At 38.6% G+C, this 19,821-nt stretch overlaps 1 protein-coding gene across 1 annotated transcript in view; it reads left to right on the top strand.

Moving 5' to 3' along the window:
- Nucleotides 1-19,821, top strand: part of PGM5 (phosphoglucomutase 5) — a 67,395-nt gene that overhangs the window by 25,259 nt on the left and 22,315 nt on the right. Inside the window, exon 7 of the mRNA XM_079330035.1 lies at nt 18,224-18,339. Within this exon, the coding sequence (XP_079186161.1) occupies nt 18,224-18,339 (116 nt within the window). The remainder of the gene's footprint in view (nt 1-18,223; nt 18,340-19,821) is intronic.

Genomic DNA, 19,821 nt, shown 5'->3' on the forward strand with positions numbered 1-19,821 from the left:
CTGGGGAACTGAGTTTGTTCAGCCCAGAAAAGGATGGCTTTTTTTTGTGGGACCTAACAACAGCTGCCCATTCCTGTGGGGTGGCTGTGGAGAAGCTGGAGCCAGGCACTTCCCAGCTGTGCATGGTGGAGGGACAAGTGGCAAAGAAGCTTGAAAGAAGCAAGTTGTGTCCAGGATGTTGGACTAGAAACCTTCAGTGGTCACTTCCGATCTAAATTATAGTACTTTGTCATTATGAAGAGACCTTTGCTGGAAAGCCCTTGCACCACGAAGATTGTTGAACCTGTCTGCACCTTTAGGTTCTTGTAGTTACTATGTAGCAGCAAGGTGTTTTATAGAAAAAAGTTATGTTGGCTTTTATTTATTTATCTATTTATCTATTTATTTGTTTATTTTTAAATTTTCATCAAAATGAAGGAATTGCCCATCTGGAGAAACTGCATTATTTCTATCCTGATCATTTTCTGAGCTATCCTGCTGACTCTGCATGAGATGATGGAAGTAGTATTATAGTATTCAGGAGGTGAAGAGTTAGCTAGGGAGGCAATCAGTAACTTCTGATATGTACCTAAAGCCATTCTTTCTCTATTCAGAAAATTCAGAGTACTGGTAACCCAGTTTGAATTGCAGTCAATACAAAGTTTTGTAATACATGTAGTAGATATATTCACATCTGGTTTTCATCTTTGTCAGTGAGCACAGTGAACCAGCTGACCTGACTCAAGTAAGCCAGGAAAGGCTAATGACGTGTACTTCTGAGTTAATGGAGGGTATTTTCCCTGTGCTTAGTTCACATTTCCTGAAAGAGACCATGGATCATGCTAGTCTTTAGTTATGACCATATTGAGGTTCAACTCACAAGTATCTGCAGAAGAATATAAGGAAAATACTTCTTTGTTAAACCTTACATCGTGCCATTTCTCTTATCTGATATAATAAAATCTTCCTGACAATTTCTGTAGAATTAGAAAATTTAGAAACCATTTTCTCCTTGCCTTCATAGGTGTTTGTATTGCTGAAAAACCTGTGGGTTCTGTATGCAACAGTGACTGTGCAGGACTTGAGACTAGAACAGAAAAGGTCCCTGTTTAAGGGTGGGGAGGTGAGAAGTCTTGAACTATGGTTTTTTTCTTTGTTCATGCTTTGGGATTTTTTTTTGTTTTTCTGTAGTTTGCATTCATTACAGACCCAGCTGATACTTCACTGCTGCACTAAACATGAAGTTTTTCCTTAATGAGAAGAGGTCCACTACTAAAATTAATTTGCCATTTTATGCTTGGCTGTGTCTTATATTCTTAGTTAAGTTTCATTTTCCAGGGACCAGCTTGCTTTAATCCGCCTTTTTGTTTGTTTCTGTTATTTCCTTGCATTAAGAAGATTGGTCTCCTGCCTTATTTAGGATACCATTGACAGGTCAAGCTGTTAACACAGTGTACTACAGCATAGCAATGACAGCTGTTTTTCTGTATGTATATTTGAAAAATTCTTTCTTTGCTCTCAGAGCTTAGCTTGTCATGGGCCATGCTGTTGGGAATGTGGCACAGATAAGCTGTCCAATGCAAAGTCACTTGTTGTCATAAAAGAATTTTATAGTATCTTTTTAGAACAAGTTATAACTTCCTGCTGCTGAGCCATGGCAGAATTTGGAGGCTAAAATGAGTTTGGAATTTTTAAAGGAATTGTGTTTGTTGTGTCAAAGTTCACAGAATGCTTGAAGTCACCATATCTGATCACTGTGCCTTCTCTTTGTCCTAGTGATGAAGCGTTAAGTTACTCTATAGACACATGAATGCTGAAATAGTAATGAGAAGTGGTTCTTGTCTCTCTGCCAGGAAGGGCATGAATAACCCTAGGGATTACTGCAACACATCTGGAGAGCATGGCTGCATGTTTTCCACCTGGTCGGACTTTTTTTCATTACTACTGTGAACTCTGCAATCAAACCTTGTTCTCTGTGGATATTCTGTACATATGTGTGCAATTTGTCACTGAAAGAGGCTTTCCAGGGAAGGGGTTGCAGTGCAAAGTCTGTCAGAGTTCAAGGAGCATCTGCACAATGATCTCAGTCATATGGTTAATTGTTAGGTCATTGTGTGAGGAGCAGGGAGTTGGACTTGGTGATCCTTATGGGTCCTTTCCAACTTGAAATATTTTATGATTCTAATTTAATCTCACAAGGACTCTGAATACTATGCCAGCTGGTCTTATTATGTGAAAGGCAAAATTCTGTTGGGGTATGTTGATGCCAAAGCACATCTCTCTCCGATTATACTCACAGAAATGTGTGAGTTTGCTGGTTGTCTATAGCAAAGCAGCTTTTGTCTCTTACTTCTAGCCCAGCCATTGTTGAATACTGTGTATGTCAACAGCTGTTTCTAATCGTTCTGTTAGAGCTTGTGTGAAAAGGACAATGAGGTTTTCATAAGGCATGGAGTCTCAGGCACACTGTCCTGAAGGCTATACTTCCTTTGGGAGCTGACTCTTGTAACATTTGCAGAAGAGAGTGTGAAGTTATGCATTTTGGATCTGAATCTCAAACTGGTGACTGAAGCAACATGAGACAGCATTTGGTGTGGAACATCATGATGAGTACACCTGTTTAACATCCCACACACTGAGGAAAACAACCTCCTAATGAAAAAGAGTTAGACAGCATCTTGTGCAAAGCTTTCTAGTACATTTGTAACCAAAAAAACCAGCTGGAAACAACATTAGTTGCTACAATACATTTTGTTGGAAGTTATCAGACTTAAAAGTTTGGATTTGTGGAAAAGCACATTTCAAAGGCAATTACGGCATTTTCACAAACTTGCATATTTTACATGGAGGAGTGTGCTGCTTAAGTTAAAGAGAATGTATGTTGCCCATATATATTTTTTGTGGCTGTAACGCATAAACAGTTTTTATGTTTGAATTTTTTTGTCCTAACTGGTTTGACTGGGAACACAATGAGAATTCTGGTGTTTTCATCACTTCTATCAGTTATATAATTCATTGGAGTTTATGAGAAGGAGTATGGGCTTTGTTGTTGAAGAAAATTGCAATGGTTTTGCTGTCCAAGTAGCATTTATTACCACTAAAGCAACATTATGAGGTTGCCAGAATATTACGGAGTGAACTAAAATTCCCTTAAAAGATTGCTCTTTTTTGTTTATTTAGTTTGGTACTATGTATCTGAGATGCCATATGTGTAGATTGTTTGACTGGCTTGCAGAGCCTTTCTGTGATTCCAGAGAGGAATGATACAGATATAGCATATGTCTCTGTATACACTTACTGCTGAGTTGTATTAGGAAATTAGCTCAGTCATATTGTGGCTCTATTTGTAAATTGTAGAATTAAGTTCTTTAGGATATATCCCTGACTGGCTAATCACTCAGTGCTGTCATAGTCTTGCTTTATCTCTGCAATCATCTAGTGTCATATTTTTTTCAGTTTCCTTCCTCCCAAGTGCAGATGGATTTCTTTGAGAAAATGGAACATGATGGGACTATAAGGATAACTCCTTTGTGGGCCAGTCAGCACTGGTTGTCAGCCCTTGGGCAGTGGTTCACACCAGCTCTCCACCAGAATCAAGAGCTAATTCTACACCCCTGCTAGTTTGCAGAATATTGAGTAGATTGTTCTTCAGAGACAAAAGAAATTGTTGTCTAAAATCAAACTAATGTGGTTGCAGGAACAATGCTGTGAGCTTATAGATTTCTAAGAATACTTTCTTTTGTTCAAATGTGTCAACTACCTATCAGGTACAACTAAAGCTCTATCTGCTTCTTTTTTTTTTTTTAAATCTGCACAAATAGGGTTTGTTGATCTCCTCCATCATTTAGAAATGCTTAAGATGGTTGGTTTATTCTTGCTTTTGCTGATTAGAGGATATTACTGGCATTGTTACCAGTCTGTGAGATGTATGCTACTTGTCCAGTTTCAATCTGATTTAGCTTCTTCGCAGAAATTGTCTTTGTGGTGGGTATCACTCAGACAGAATAATTAGAGAGCTAATTAAGGTTTTTGTAAGTCACTGAAATGATGTATTAGTAGATTGTCCTGCTGAGTTTACTATCTGCTTGAAATGACCCATCAGACCCTTCCATTTCTATCCTTACAGTCATTATTAAAAGTAGGATGTGTCAAGGCCCACTTGTCATATTTTTCAGAGAACTTTATTATTTTTATCAGATCAGTCAATTCTTTGTTTCGTTGGGAATAGTTGTGGAAAGCCTGGCAGTAACTTATCTAAAAATTCTTCAAATTAATAATTCAGACTGTTAAATGTTATTACTGATGAATGGATGAGAGTCTTGGCAATGTCTTAAGAGTTTAGCTTACTTAGCATGTCTAAGAGTATTACCATACCTGATGCAAAATGGGCAAGGAGTCTACTGTTTCTCCTGTACCTGTTGCTCATCCCCATAGCTGTTTCTTGTTTAATGTTATTACATGTTTCTTATTTAATTGCTTACCTTTAAATCTTCTATACATTGCCCCATGGCTTGGGAGAGTGATGAAAGGTCACCCCAAGTTAGTGGAATCTATGTGGGCAGAGTCTCAGTGAAAGAAATTAATTTCTTAATATTCACTAGCTGTTTATTCTAGAAGGTTTCCTTTCCTCATGTGCATCTGACAAACTGGCCTTCCTCCTGTAAGCTTTGAAGTGCATCTCAGCTGCAACTATCTTAGTAGTGATGACTGACACTGTCAGGCTAATTGGTTTAATGAACTTCAAATGCAATGTTAAAGTTTTCCTCTAGAAAATAGAATTTTCCTGTTGGTACTTTTGTTTAGGGGCAACGTGGCTAGACAGGAGGAGCCTATGCAATCTGTAGTCCAGGCACAGATAAACCTCTCAGCCAGGTTTAGTTACACTGCAGAATCATTTGGCTTCTTTACACAGTCTGCTGACAGCATCCTGTTTTTCTGTGTAGATTTAAAACAGTCATGAGAAATCTGAAGCAAGAGGATGAACATATCCACTTTTTACTTTGAAATTGCTTCTTCCCTCCTTTATAAACAGTAAACCTTCCATCTTATTTTTATTTTCACAGACCTAATCACCTTGGCATAATTTTTTTTCCCTTCTTCACAAGGAGTGGTATTTTTGTCTGTAAGGTACTGAATTTGTTAGCAGATTTTTTGGAAACAGCTCTTACAGTCCACATAACTAATCTTGCTTTATAATGGGTGTTTAATACTCAGTAAAGCAAAGTAGTTGACATTTTCCTCTTGGTACCAGTTCAGCAAAATAATTAGGCACATTTTACTTTTGGGCTCATGAGAACCCTAGATATTTGAAGGGAAATAAGAAAGCCTTTGGTAAAGGTTTATTTAAAAAAATAAGTGGATGGAGAATATAGAAAAAAAGAAGATCTGCATGAGCGTGCTGGTTTTTCTATTACTTGTTTGTTTTTTATTTTCATCCATTTTATTTTGCACTCATTTCTTTCTGGCACTGAACCCTTGTATAAAGCACTTATTGTCCTGTAAAGGAGAAATTGAAACTGTGCTGTGGCTGAGTCAGCATCCCCCAGCACAAGCTCCTAGGTTGCATCTCTTCATAATTCTCATTGTGGGTGGCATGCTTAAGCTGGGCCAGAAGGACATAAGACATGGAAGGGAAAGAGTGCTGAAGAACACAACTCAGAAAATGAGGCTTCATGTCCACAGACAGTGCAGTAGTGTGAAATCATGTAAAGCTTGTGAACATTCTGAACACTGCTGCAGTTAAGGAAGATGGAGATTCAGCAAAGCCTGAATTACACCTTCTTCACACAGTGTGGTGTTTTTGTGGAAGCCTGGATAAGCCCATTTGTCTACATGCAAGGCAGTGCAGAGATAATCTGCAGAGTCCCTGTGTGTTTGTGCCAGCAAAGCTCCAAACCTGGCCTGTGAAGGCGACCAGCCAACAGGGGCACAGTGCCATGCTGATGTACCCAGGCTGCTTCCTGCTTAGCAGATAGCTCCTTCACCCTGAGCTTACAGGTACCCACACCGTGCTCCCTTGCTCAGTGTAGCTTTTATTACTCACCTTCAGGGGTGCCTAAAGTGGGTAAGTATCCAACAGGTTTTAAATCTCTAGTCCTCCCACAAAAATTTTGGCTATGCTCTTTTGAAGGCCTGCCCCTGAGAAATGCTGGACGCTTTTTCCTCGTCTCTTCTCTTGCTCATTCTCATCTTGTCGTGTCTGTGTTTTCCCACACACTCAGCAGAAAATAACACTATCATAAATACTGTACTTAAAATAAACACTTGCTCTTAGCTAACTCAGTCCAGATACAGGCATTCAGGTTGACAGTCCAGGTTACTTCTAAACATGGTGGATTAGTTCTGAATTTTATCATTCAGTGGAAGAGAAAGAAGAGATAAGTGTTGGTAGTGTGATAAGTTCAAAAGGATAAATTTATCAATAGTTTGAAAATAAAATTTTACAATCAACTTATTCCTAGTAAAAGGCAACTAGGAGTAATTTCTAGCAGTTAAAAATTAATTCACTTAAGATCTGATTTCATTGTTTGTAATGAGAGCACAAATATTTATCTGAATATCTAATCTAATTTATCTGAATATTTAATCTGAAATTAATGGTTTTACATTATGACTAAATTAACTTTTGTTTAAGAAAAAGGCAAGAATATTGGGTTTTTGCTTGACCTAACAATGTACATACAGATGAGCAGGACAGTGCTCCTTAGTAACTCTAGTCATAGCAAACACCACCTGAGACAGTATTTATCCAATTAAATTTTATTATTATTGTACCAGAGGCTATTATCTAGAAGTTGCATCCATTTCTGATTCCTTTTGGAAGATCTTCTCCATGCTAAAATCTGTGTTGTGATTTTATTTTTTTTTTTTAAGCTGATGGAAGGTGTTTAGGTTGTGATATTTTTTTTATTTTCTGGAGTCTGCAAGGAATTGCGTGTTTTGTAGGTGGACCTGTTGTGCTTTCATGCCAATAGCAGTATCCATACCATAACAGTCTGACTGAGCAGAAGCAGATGCCACAGGCTTACTGGTCAGTTTCATGTCTGAAGTAAGGAGCTTGTCATAAAATCCATGGTGGGGTTTTTTTAAAGGCTGAATTTCCTCAGAAGGAGGGATAGTTCTCAATTTCTATACCTGCAAACTTCAATTAAATTGAATTAAGCATTTAACTCTTCAGAGGACTGTTTTTTCCTATGGAACTTCTTGCTAGAACTCTGTATTATTGTTTGACTTAAAAGCCAAAGTTGTACTTAAGGCCTTAAAACCTGTATGAGGCTCATGTATGAGGACTCAGGCAGTGTAACTTCCTAAAAGTGATTTAACATTCTTTAATGGCCCATAGTGCTCCCAAATTTGGGGTGGTAACAACCTCACTATAACATGTATGTAACTTGTATGCACTTGATAGCTTTAACACTGGCAGTAATTTCATATCTTGATCACTACAACAATAACCCATTTGCAGCACCTGCAAGTGTGGGGTAATAAATCCCAGCTTTGCATGCCATTTGCTTCATTTATTTTTTAAAGGTGAGTTTACCATCCCTGTTCACCAGTGAGTTCTGCATGATGGAGTGGCAGTTCACTCCATCATGGATTAGTGAGACTAGGCTAGAGTGCAGAATCCATAAAAAGTATCCTTGCACCTCCTGTCCATAATGGACAGGATTATCAGGTTAGTTTTGAAGGCAGAGGCAGACTCAGTAAGGAGCTGTGCTGGCTATTTTTACTTTGACCACTTAACTCCCTGAGGAGTAAGGAAGAGGCAGTGGCTTTCTGCAGTCCTTTCTCAGAGATTCGAAGTAGAGCTGTGCTGCAGCTGTTGGCCTGCTTATACATGCATTTCAGTTCTGCAATGCTCTCCTGGCTCTGATCTGACTATGCAGTTAGGCATGTGAATTTACTTTTGCTCTGGGATAGAATTGGAAAGTTACCTGTGGGGATTGGCACACTAATTAGTTTTCTATTATTTTGTGAAGTTTTTGTATGTTGCACAAGGTGCTTGTAACATTTGACAGGTGCTGCAGAACCTGTGTAGGAAAGTTTAATGGTGTGAAATATGGAGCTGTGTGTTCACACCATGACCTACAGGTGGCAACAAGGAATAGATTAACTGCATGGCCTCACTCTGAGTATTTGGGAGCCTGAGTTCCATGATGAGTGCTTTAATCATCCTTATGATGGTGCAAGTCTGCTCCTAAGGAAAACAGATGAAATCCAGTGAATTTTGAGGGGCCACAGGGTTTAAAGTTTTAAATCTGTTTGGTTTAGAGGTTTAAAGCCAAGTGTCTGACTTTCTACACAATATTCCTTGGGTATGGTGGCAATTGTGCTGAACATGAGTTCCATGTAGCTCAGTTTCTTGTATGCATCTGAGGTATTACAAAACATGAGCCAGGTAAATTGTATTCATGGATTTATTAGCTAAACTGAGCAAAGGAGAAGCATTACTGGAGCTGGATTAGTGCAGGTGAGCTCATTAGATTAAGATCAGCAACCATGCCTGGGTTGAGTTCATGATTGCAAGGAACATGCGCCTGCCAAGGAAAATAGTCTGGATACTGACTTTTAGAAAAGCAAGTTTCCAGTTGTTTAAAGAATTAATGGATGTGATCTCCTGGGAAACTGTCCTTAAGGACCAAAGAGCAGACCATAGCTGGCAACTCTTTAAGATCACTTTTCTGTGAGCACAGGAGCTTTCCATCCCATTGTTCAGAAAATCAACAAGGGCAGGACAGAAACTGGTGTGGTTGAGCAAGGATCTGCTTCTCAGATCCTTCTCAGATCCTTCTCAGATCTTACTCCTTACTGAGGAGTAAGTAAGTGCATAGACAATAAAGAAAGACAGGTCACCTGGGGAGAGTATAGAGATACAGGTTGGATGTGTAAGGATTGGTCAGGAAAGCTAAGGCACAGATGGAATGCGACTTGGCAAGGGATGTGAAGAATAACAAGGATTCTATAAGAAAAGAAAAGGAAGGCCAGAAAATAAAGGCCATGATAAGCGAGAAGGAAGAATGGTGAAAACAAAAATAGCAAAGTCTGAGGTACACAATGAGTTCTTCGCCTCCATCTTCACTGGCATTCAGGCTTTCAACATCTTTCAAGTCCCTGAACCTCCAGGTAGGGCCTGGGGGAGTAAAGTTCTTATCACTGGCAGTGAAGAGCAGGTATGAGACCACTTGATGAAACTAAATAGGCAGTAGTCTGTAAGGCCTGATGAAATGCACTCCAGGGCCCTGAGGGAATTAGATTATATTCTTGCCAAACCATTTCCTATCATATTTGAAAAGTTACCGTCGTCAGGCAAAGTTCCTGGAGACTAGAAAATGGGAACCATCACTCCTATTTTTAAAAAGGGGAGAAAGAAAGGCTGGGAACTACAAACTGGTGAGTCTCCTCTGTGCCTGGGAAGACTGTGGGGCAGATCCTCATGGAAGAAGTGTTAAGGAGGTGATTCAATGCAGCCAGCACAGCTTTACTAAGGACAAGCTGTTTCCGACCAGCCTGGTGGCCCTGTCTGATGGAGTGTCTGCAATGGCTGACAAGGGAAGACTGACAGATGTAATATACGTAGGTTTGTGTTATGTCTCTGATTTGATCCCACATGACATCATAAAGAGGAGTGGTAAGCAGGGTCAGAGGGGGAATCTGCCATTGTAAGACCCCACCTGCAATGCTGCATCCAGTTCTGGGGTCCTCAGCACAAGAAAGGTGTGGACCTGTTGCAGCAGGTCCAAAAGAGGACCGTGAGGATAATCAGAAGTCTGAAGCTCCTCTCCTGTGAGGACAGGCTGAGAGACCAGTGGTTGTTCATTGTGGAGAAAGAGAAGGTTGTGAGGAGACCTCAGGGGAGCCTTTCTGTACCTAAGGAGGGCTTATGAAAAGATGGAGAACAGCTTTTCACATGTGCACATAGTACATAGGACAAGGAGGAATGTTTTTAAACTATGCTATGAGAGATTTAGATTAGGGTATTAGGAAACATTCTTCACTGTGAGGCACTGAAACAGGTTGCCTGGAGAAGTTGTAGACAGCCCATCCCTAGCAGTGTCCAAGTCTGGATTGGATGGGACTATAAGCAATGTGGTCTTGTGGGTGACATCTTTGCCCATGGCATCTAGTTCCATCCTTATTATGATCATCTTCAAGGTCACTTGCAATCAAGCTCATCCTATGATTCTGTGACTGTTATTCTATGACTTTGTCTTTCTGGTAGTTTTTAGGGCAGTTTTCAGTTTGTGCAATTGAAAGATTTAGAAAACAAAGAAAGGCCAATGTGAGACTGAGAGGCAGGAGAAAATATTGGAACAGTTTATTGGCACAGGTTGTGTTACCTGAATGCCAGGAGGCTCCTTTGATAGAAATCACATAGTCGTGATTAGAATTTATTGATGATTTCTGCAATTATTAGCAATCCATTACTCAGGACTATTGTCAGCCAAAAAAAAATCTAACTGAAGTTGCCAGTTTTCAAGACAGAAACTACCCCTGAACACTGGATCTTCATTCAGCATGCCTTTATTTCACCTGTGTCAGCACTTTAGTTAAACCATTGCAGGGGTTGGGAGGAAGGAAAACAAAAAAAAAAAATCCCATCTTTTTTAGATGCTTCATAGTTAAAGTCTCTCCAGATGCTTTTTCTTTATTGATTTCTTTTACTGTGATTGTTCTCTGTGAGATGTAGCATACTAGAAAGCAAAAAGTAAGGGAACTTGTCCACTACCTATTTTTTCTCTGCCTTAGGGTCCTGACAGCCTCCCTGCCAGATATGACAGCTTACATCTTATCTTAGTGATGTGTCGTGGTTATCTGTGTTGTGTGCAAGGGCTTAGCATTCCACTGCTTTTGGCTTAATAAATTAAAGACTGGGAAGGAGTAACACTGTAATACTTGACCATATAAGGGAGGTGACTGTTTCAGTTCTGCTCCTTGCATAATATGCAGTTGAAGCCTTTTAAGGGAAGATGGTGCAGAGTGAAAACATCGAGAAGCAGAACATCTATTTCATGTTATAGCTGGTGCCAGTGCTCTTTCTGTCATTGCTACTACTGTGAATTTCTCACAGTCAATTGCAGTTGCATAGATAAAAGTGAAGATGGGACTAAAAAAAATTACAGCCATTTGGTTCACGATTCTTGCATCTTGAGAAATAAGAATGAAGAGAGAACTGACCAAAGGTGACAATATATTAGACTTCAGAAGCTGAAAAATGAAATAGCAAAGAGCTCTGCAACATTGGGATGAAGGGACCAAAGAGAGAACAAGTGGAAATACCATGCAGTGAAAATGGGATAGGGACTCAGTGGTTATCAGGCAATGATATGTTGTCAAAAAAGTTAAAAAATACGTGTTTTTTGCAGAAGAAATCAGAATGTTGTAGAGAGTTCTCCAAAAGAATGAAGCCATTAAATTTTGGGTCTGGTTGCAAGTACACTTATGACAAATTCTGTAACATATGGTTAGAAAACAGCCAACCCAGTATCTTTAATAAAGGGATAGCAAAATTGATGATGGCAAACATAAACTACTTGTGTTGACTCAGAAGTGACCAGAGTGTTAGAAAAAAAGATCCAAGCAACTCGGGCAGTAAAATATCAAATACGAAGATTTATAGGCTAAGGTTAGACTGTGTGAAGACTTATTTTCAGCTAGAGAAATTTTCTTCTTGATAAATCAGATGTGGGTCCCTCATTGCGATATTTTTAATTATTTGCATGAAGCAAAACTACAGAAGTGGAAAGAAAAACAGTTGTTCTTAGTTTCAGTCAAATAATAGTCTTGTCTTTGAAATAAAATATGTTTTGAGACCTAAAATCAAATGAGGCTATTATCAGCTGGAGATTAGATAACACAGACTACTTCAGTGGCTAAGTAGAGATTTACAGGACCTAGTGAGAAACCTTTCCCTTCTATAGCCATAGTAGCTCTGGAAGAAGCCATTACAGTGGTTTGTTCTCTCTTGGCGTGATGCTACAATGCACTATTCTTCATTTGCCTGTGTCTGTCCCACAGATTCTTTAAATTCCTGTAGTTAGTGCCTCTCAGTGCTTATTATTCTGCAGAGTAAGACTTGTTGTTCTCTGAATTACTGCACCTTTTTTTACCTCAATGGTGGCACCAAGGAGAGGAGCAGGATTGAAAATAAATGTATCCATGGAACACCAGTCAGTGTTTTGAAGCCTGCTAACCCAGGGGCCTATAAGCATCTTTCACATGTCAGCTAATACCTGCAGTTGGTGGAAGGTGAGAGACAAGGACATGCTATAGCTGCTTCTCTGGTGTTTCTTTCATTTATACCTATTTCTTCCTTCAGGTTCAGACTCGAGAATGAAAATGATGCTGTCGTTTACCCTAGACAACATTTCACCTACAATACAAAACTCTAGCCAGTCTTAATGAGTTCATGAGACCTCTCACAGAAAGCCCTTCCCCCAGTGTTGTGACCTTTATCTTTGTGATGAACAGGCATCACAACTTTGGCAGGATGATTCTGGCTGATCAACTGATCTATTCTGGGAAGTTATAAGAGTTTCACTGGCACAAGAAACTCAGCTTGCTGCAGGCTGTTGTAATTGAATGATTTATATTCATCAGGATGTTTTCGTGGCATTGTAGAGATTTGGTTGGAGAAAACTTCCTTCTGACGCTCATTAATATAAGTCAGGGTAATTCAGCTGGTGTCAGAGGTGTTTTGCTAGTGCAAAACCATCATGTCTGGAGATACCACCAAGAATCACTGTTTTTTATTAGCCTATCTGTAAAAAATAGTCTGTTGTTTCTATTGAGATGTGAAAGAAAGTTGTCACAAGAATCTTTAATGCTTTTGAATAAAATAACATATTTTTTAAAAAGGGAAAGTTACTTTTTTGCGCAGTTTAGCAGGCTAATATTTTTAGAATTCCAAGGAAGATTATCTGGTTTATCAAGAGTCCTGTACCATCTGTTTCCCTGGTTAGGCTACATGTAGGTGGATATGAAGTATAAGGAAGAAGACCTGGGATATTCAGATGTAAAGCTGTACAATAAGTAGTCCAGTTGCCTGGTAAAGTTTTCTACATAAGTCTGTTAGGTCTTTCAGGAGTAATATTAGAACTAGCTGTTATGTTTTTATTTATTTAGTTATTTATTTTCTGTCAGGAAATTTTAAAAAATTCAAATCTTTTTTAGAAGGATGTTACTTTTCTTATGAGCTGGCTAGCTCATGCTTAAGTGAGACCTATTGTAGGTTCAAGAATTGGCTTCACATTTCTCTTTTGGTACTAAACTTTCCAATAATTCTGTTTTCTAGACATGAAATAACTCAAACTGCTTTTTAGGGTTGCATTTGTATACATTTCCTAATGTGTGAATAAAAAGTGGGCAGTCAGTATGGGTAGCGAGGGTCTAGCTCTTCAAAACAAAAATGACAGTGAAACTGAAACATTAGGAGAGTAAATTTAGTTATTGAACTGTGCAAGTATTTATATTCCTATTTTCATTCATTTTGTTATCTCCACATTTAAAAGCATCTGCTCCTGCTTCTTTTTTTAATTCACAAAGTATCGGTTTAAACAACATGTGTAATTGCAAAAAGTACAGTCCACTCTTCTTGGATTTAGCTTTCCCTCTTTAATTAGTAGTTCAGCAACCTGGGAACATAAGTGACATTAGTTCTAATATGGGCAGACTAACTAAGGTTGTTCTAAGATTATAACTAAGGTTACCTTTCAGTTTGGTTCCTAATGTAAATACTCTGTTTCCTAGTCTAACAAGGGGTAATTACTGCTACACACAGACGGAAGAAACTTTACTGTATAATCTTCTTGATGTAGTGAATGCTTACACTAAAAGAAGGCAAGCAAGAGTAGTGTTTGAAGTCAGTCCCATTAAATGTCCAAGATGACAAGAACCAGAATGCCTAAGGTTTGTTGTCTTCTTTCAACATACTGCATGCTCGTGGAACATATAAACACAGGTATATCAATTGTGTGGTTAGACATAAATAGAATGCCTTTACTTCAGAAAGACTAGGGAAAAAAACCTATTTTTAGGGCATTTTTTAACCAGTTTTTATTTTGAATTTCTCTGGAAGTGTATTTCTTCCATTAAACAAGGTCTTAACAGCCAACACCTCCAACATGAAAGCTCAGAGCCCTTACAGGTGAATTGCTGCGTCAGTATCTTGATGATACATGATACATATCTAAGGATATGTAAAATTTACTGTGCTGTCTGAGGCCTCTGCAAGATATAAACCACTTGCATTACCAGTTCCAAGACTCATTTCTTGAGAGAAGTAGTATCCTCTCTCATCAAGAGATTTCATACAAACAAAATTCTTTATATTTACTTGACTTTACATTTCTAACTCCCCAAATAGGAGGATTCTAGTGTAAGTACACAGAAAGAAGAGAAACTTAAAAAGGTGTACATACATAGTCTTGGTTGAACTGTCCTGTGAAGTTACATTTCTAAAAACATTGTAAAATGTAACTAATGGATCTGTGATTTGTTAGAGATAAAAGTCCTTACTGTGACTTGAGCAGTTCTTGCAGAGTTTCAGGAACCTTTATCCTAAGCATTTATTTGCCAAGCATCTATCAAGCCTGTCAGGAAGCCATGTGCTCCAGTAAATAGTGCTGGAAATGTTCAGTTCAGCAGTACACAGAAACTAATTTCCAAATTTTGGTCCACAGGGGTTCTGCCAGTCTAAACTAGAACTTCTGTAAAAAGAAATCTGGATTCTTGTTGTAGCAGTGATTGAAAGCTCTGATTTAGGAATTCTGCCTATAAAAAAATCAGACTGGTAAATATAAATTGGAAAAAAGAAGTTGTTTATTTTTTTTTCTCTACTAAAGTAATACCCAATCATATTTTTAGTTTAGAAAGTAGATGGAGGAGCATTAAAAATCCCTCCCCTTTCCTGCATCTACTCTCTGTTTTCCCTGGCTTTGAAGATCTAGTAATTTCACCATCACGTATTAGTTTCCTTCCTGTGAGGATGTTTTCCTGTATTTTGTGTGATTATGTGTTTGATCTAATGCAGCATATTATTTCTCAGAATCTGCAGCTTTGAGAATTTTTGCAACTTCCCATGAGAACCCCCTCTCATATTTTCTGGGGTGATTTTTCACCATGAATGTCCATAGGCTGCATAAAGGCACATTCTGCATTTATTGACACTTCCAGTGATGACTCTTTATTTAAAAAAAAAAGTCAGTAAAAAAGACATCTGCTTAATTTTCAGTGTACTTCTTACTCTGTAGAAGTATTAAGAGCCAGAAACAACAGCAATTAAAGAAGTTACATGGAGCATGTATTATATTATATTATATTTCTACTATAAACTATGCATACTGTAAACTCTGTACAAAGAGAGCTCACATGCCATCAGAAGCAACATTTGTACTTTCACTGCTGTTCTAGTGCATAGAACTCTTTGAAAACAGCTACAGCCTCTGCTTTAGTGGTGGTTGGGGTAAGTCCATCCTAGGCTATTTGTTCCCCAGCTAGAGGAATGTGGAAAAGTAAACGGGAAAGAATTTCCTTCTCCAAGGAATGGGAACATTTCTGCAAGCAAACATTCCAGCTGTATTGTTAGGCTACCTTAAGAGAATTGGTTTTGCTCTTCCAGCCTGTTAGGTATTGCCTTTTTGTGTATTATGTTCTCATTTTCTGGCAGTACAGTCCTATTTTCAGCCTGAAGTTGAGAATAAATTCTTCTATGTTCCTGATTTTTTGAAGTGCCATACAGAAACCTGTTCAGCTAGGCACTGTGAAACCTCCTTTATGGAGGGTCAGTAATATATGTAGTGCTGTATAAACACAAGGAGATATGTACCTACCCCTACCTCTAAACTAGAGGTATGAAATCCGAGCTTAGGATTAAAAATTTTGTCAATAACTTTTTTCCTCATGTACATTTTTGGCTCTTTTCAAATAAATATCAGCAATTCTTACTCTATCTAAGTTAAAAATCACTCACTGTAGATGTAGTATGTAAGTAAAAAAAATTAACACCTAGGCTGAATAGGAGAGAACTTACAGAATGGATATTCATGCATAAAAGAAAGGTTGGTTTGGAGACTACATTACAGTGCAGGCTAACAGTGTAAAAATATCAGAGAGAATACTTAAGGGCTGAACTGCTGTGCCACCACTTAGGCTGGTGAATGGAACTTAGTCCAGTTGGTGACTGGTTGCTAGTAGTGTTCCCCAGAGGATTCAGTACTGGTGCTGGTCCTGTTTAACATCTTCATCAATCATTTGAATGAGGGGATAGAATTTAGCTCAGTAAATTCACACATAATGCCACTAGGCAGGAGTGTTGATGTACTGGAGGGCAGGAAGGCTCTGCAGAGGGATCTGGGCAGGCTGGATCATGGCCCAGGGCCAGTGGTTTGAGGCTCAACAAGGCCAGTGCTGGGTCCTGCCCTTGGGTCACAACAACCCCAGGCAGTGCCACAGGCTGGGGCAGAGTGGCTGCAAAGCTGCCACAGGAAAAGGACCTGGGGGTGCTGCTGAGAGCAGCTGAACATGAGCCAGCAGTGCCCAGGTGGCCAAGAAGGACAATGGCATCCTGGCCTGTCCCAGCAATAGTGTGGGCAGCAGGAGCAGGACAGGGATTGTCCCCCTGTACTTGGGAAATGCTGGAGCATGTCCAGGGAAGGGTGGTGAAGCTGGGGCAGGGTCTGGAGCAGCTGAGGAGCAGCTCAAGGGGGCCCTGTCACTCTCTACAGCTGCCTGCAAGGAGATGGTAACCAGGTCCAATTCTTCCGCCATGTATCAAGTGAAAGGACAAGAGGAATCAGCCTTAAGTTGTGCAAGGAGAGGTTCAGATTCAATATTGAGATTTTTTTTGCTGACAGTGGCTGGATATTGGAATAAATGACCTGTGGAGATGGTGGAGTAACTCTCTGGAAGTATTCAAGAGGATGTGGCAGTTGGGGTGATTATGGTGGTGCGAGGTTAATGTTTGGACTAGATACCTTGAAGGTCACTTACAACCTTGACAAGGCTGTGATTCTGTCATTTAGATATATTTATGTACCAGATTTTGAAGGGGCCAGTACCAGCATAGTTTGACAGTTTTTCCTATCTATTTTATGCGCTTAATTTAAGACAGAGAGATGTGCCATCAGAAAACAAGTGTTTTGTTGATCAGAAGGGTGACTACTTTCACCTTGATACTTTTAGACAGATTGTGTTAAGTGTGTTGAATCGACCTTTGATTGATCTGCTTTGCTTAGGCTTGACTGGAGTTAAAATTGAGTAAATTCTCTTGCTTCAAGAAATGTTGTTAGATATGATAGTTGATGCAATTGTGAAGTGCTTGGTAGTTGATCAGATTGCTTCACTGCATAGTTCTTACTTTCAGTATTATAGAGCAGTTGGTTCTGAAAACCCTGGGCACACAATGAAAGCCAGCAAATAAAATTAAAAAGAAGATTGGTAATACCCATTCTGAGTAAATCCCATATTGAGATTTAGAGTTCTTTATACTTGTTGTTTTTTTGGGTTTTTTGGTTTGTTGTTTTTTTTTCCCCCTTTCTTCTTTTTTAGTTCAAGAAAGGATTTTTTCATTATAGTTTAAAACAGAAATATTAATACAGTTAACAAGCTGAGAAAAAGAATGTACATCCAGCTTATAAGGCAGTTAATTTTGGTTCTTGTAAACACTGGCACATCACCCAGATAGTGGGAGGGTTTCTTGTAGTAATAGTAATAGGGGACAGGGAAAATAATTTGTAATTCAGGCTGAGACTGGGGAAACACTTTAAAGAAAGCATTTAATGGAAGCATTCATGTATTTTCTTGTCTTTGAACAAATTGCAAGAAGTAAAAGTATCTTTTGAGCATTTTGATATTTGCCTACCTGTATTTTATAAAGGAAGGTGCTTCAACATGGTACTTTAACTTCCTTTAAAATATTAATATTACAAAACTGTCCATCCTTAGATTAGCTGTTTCTTGGTCAGTAAGAAGAGAAAGATACTGGTAGAGTCTATTGAACTGAAGTCCTACATTTTCCAAAATAATACACTTAATGTATAAACATACTTGGGTTTTGGTTGAAGTTAGGTGCTGAGACAAGGATCAGTTTTGAATGGTAATGTTGCTCTGTTCTTGGTTTTGGTTTTTTCTTTTCCCTTCTAGACAGCTGGCAGGAGATGTAATAAGACCTAGACTATTTCTCAACAATCATAAATATGTTAAAAAAGCACTGTCTTAATCATGTGATGTTTTATTGTATGTTTTCCAGAGTGGCAAAAGTAATGAAGGTTCCTGTGTATGAGACACCAGCAGGATGGAGATATTTTTCCAATCTCATGGACTCTGGACGTTGTTCTCTTTGTGGTGAGGAGAGTTTTGGCACTGGTAAGTAATACATAATCAAAAATTACCACAGACTTCTAATTTTCCTGGATGCTTCAAGTCAAACCCAGAAGAATCATCAAGTTAGCTCTGTCTTGTGCTGAAACAAAGAACTTTTTGTTGTTCACATGTTGAGGTTCATCTTGTAAGTGTGGTGTCCAGCACCTCGAGGCATGAAAAATGTGGGAAATGGCTATTCAGTGGCAAGAAATTTTACTACTATCCAGACAGCTTCTGGAGGTGCCTGGCACTCTCTTCTGACTTGAACATTATGCAAAAAAACCTCACTGGTTCCACTACAAATCTCTTCATAGACAGCAACAGCATTTGGAGGCGTTTTGCCAATATGGAAGCCACATGTTTTTTTCCTAATGTGATTAGGTGTACAGAGTATGAGGATTGGTATATCTGATGGTACATCCAAAACTGTTGCAGGCTCTCCTTTTTGGAACATCACAATTGCTCAAGCATCAGATAAAATCATCATTAGAAGAAATTCAGTTAGATGTCAGCACTTGTGTTTTCCCTAGTTATTTGTCCTTTACCAGTCCCAAGAACCAATCAAACAACAGAATGCAGAATGAAAGACAAATTTGAGCCATCAAAAATTTAGTATTGATAGTAAGCAATAGGGGAAATAATTGAACTGTGTACTCTGTAGATGTACACAATGTGGTTTTAGTTTATGAGAATAACAGAAAAAAATTTGGAGTGTTTATTTTTTTATTTCCTGGATTTTGCTACAGAAATTCTTCCTTTTTGTTTATTACCAGGGCTACATTACAAGTCTTTTTGAAAAAACACCATAATTAACTTAATAATTTGCCTGGCTAATAGTTAATTCTAGATTTTGATGTGAGTTTTATGGAATGTGTAATACTTGGGCTGGAGCTCTTTGTAGAAAATTACTTATCATGCAGTGGAACTTGATGAAAAATTTCATTTTGCTTTAATTGACTTATGTCAAGTATTAAGTTTATTGATTGGGGTCAGTTAGGGAGCAGAATGCTGCTTTTTTGAAATTAATGATACCTTTAAGCAGCCATAGACATGGCACTTCATATATTATCTTCTTTGCTGTATGGATTTGAATGTACTATGATGCAAAAATGAAAAATATGTTCTGTTTCTTTGGGACTTATATATAAAAAGGAAGAGAGTTTAAATTTATAATGAGTGTTAATTTCTTTTTGTTGTCAGTGGGAACCAGTGTCCCATGATTAGCAAATTTTGCCTTCACTATTTGCTCTGAGTTCAGAGGTTTGTGTTGCCTTGACTGTATCTTTTGAATAGAAACTTCCTCTACATCGTGTTCTATGAGGTCATTGGGAGAGATGTAATTTGGGGGAAGAAGGGCAGGAAGATCTTGTACTTTTCAGAATGTACTGCTCTTTGTTGTGATGTGTGTTGAACTGCAGCTCCATTAACCCATGAGAGGTATGAACTGAGGAGTTTTCAGCTCTCACTGCTTCTGAATACTTTTTC

The sequence above is a fragment of the Erithacus rubecula genome, assembly GCF_903797595.1.
Source record: "Erithacus rubecula genome assembly, chromosome: Z".
NCBI classification, from domain to species: Eukaryota; Metazoa; Chordata; class Aves; order Passeriformes; family Muscicapidae; genus Erithacus; species Erithacus rubecula.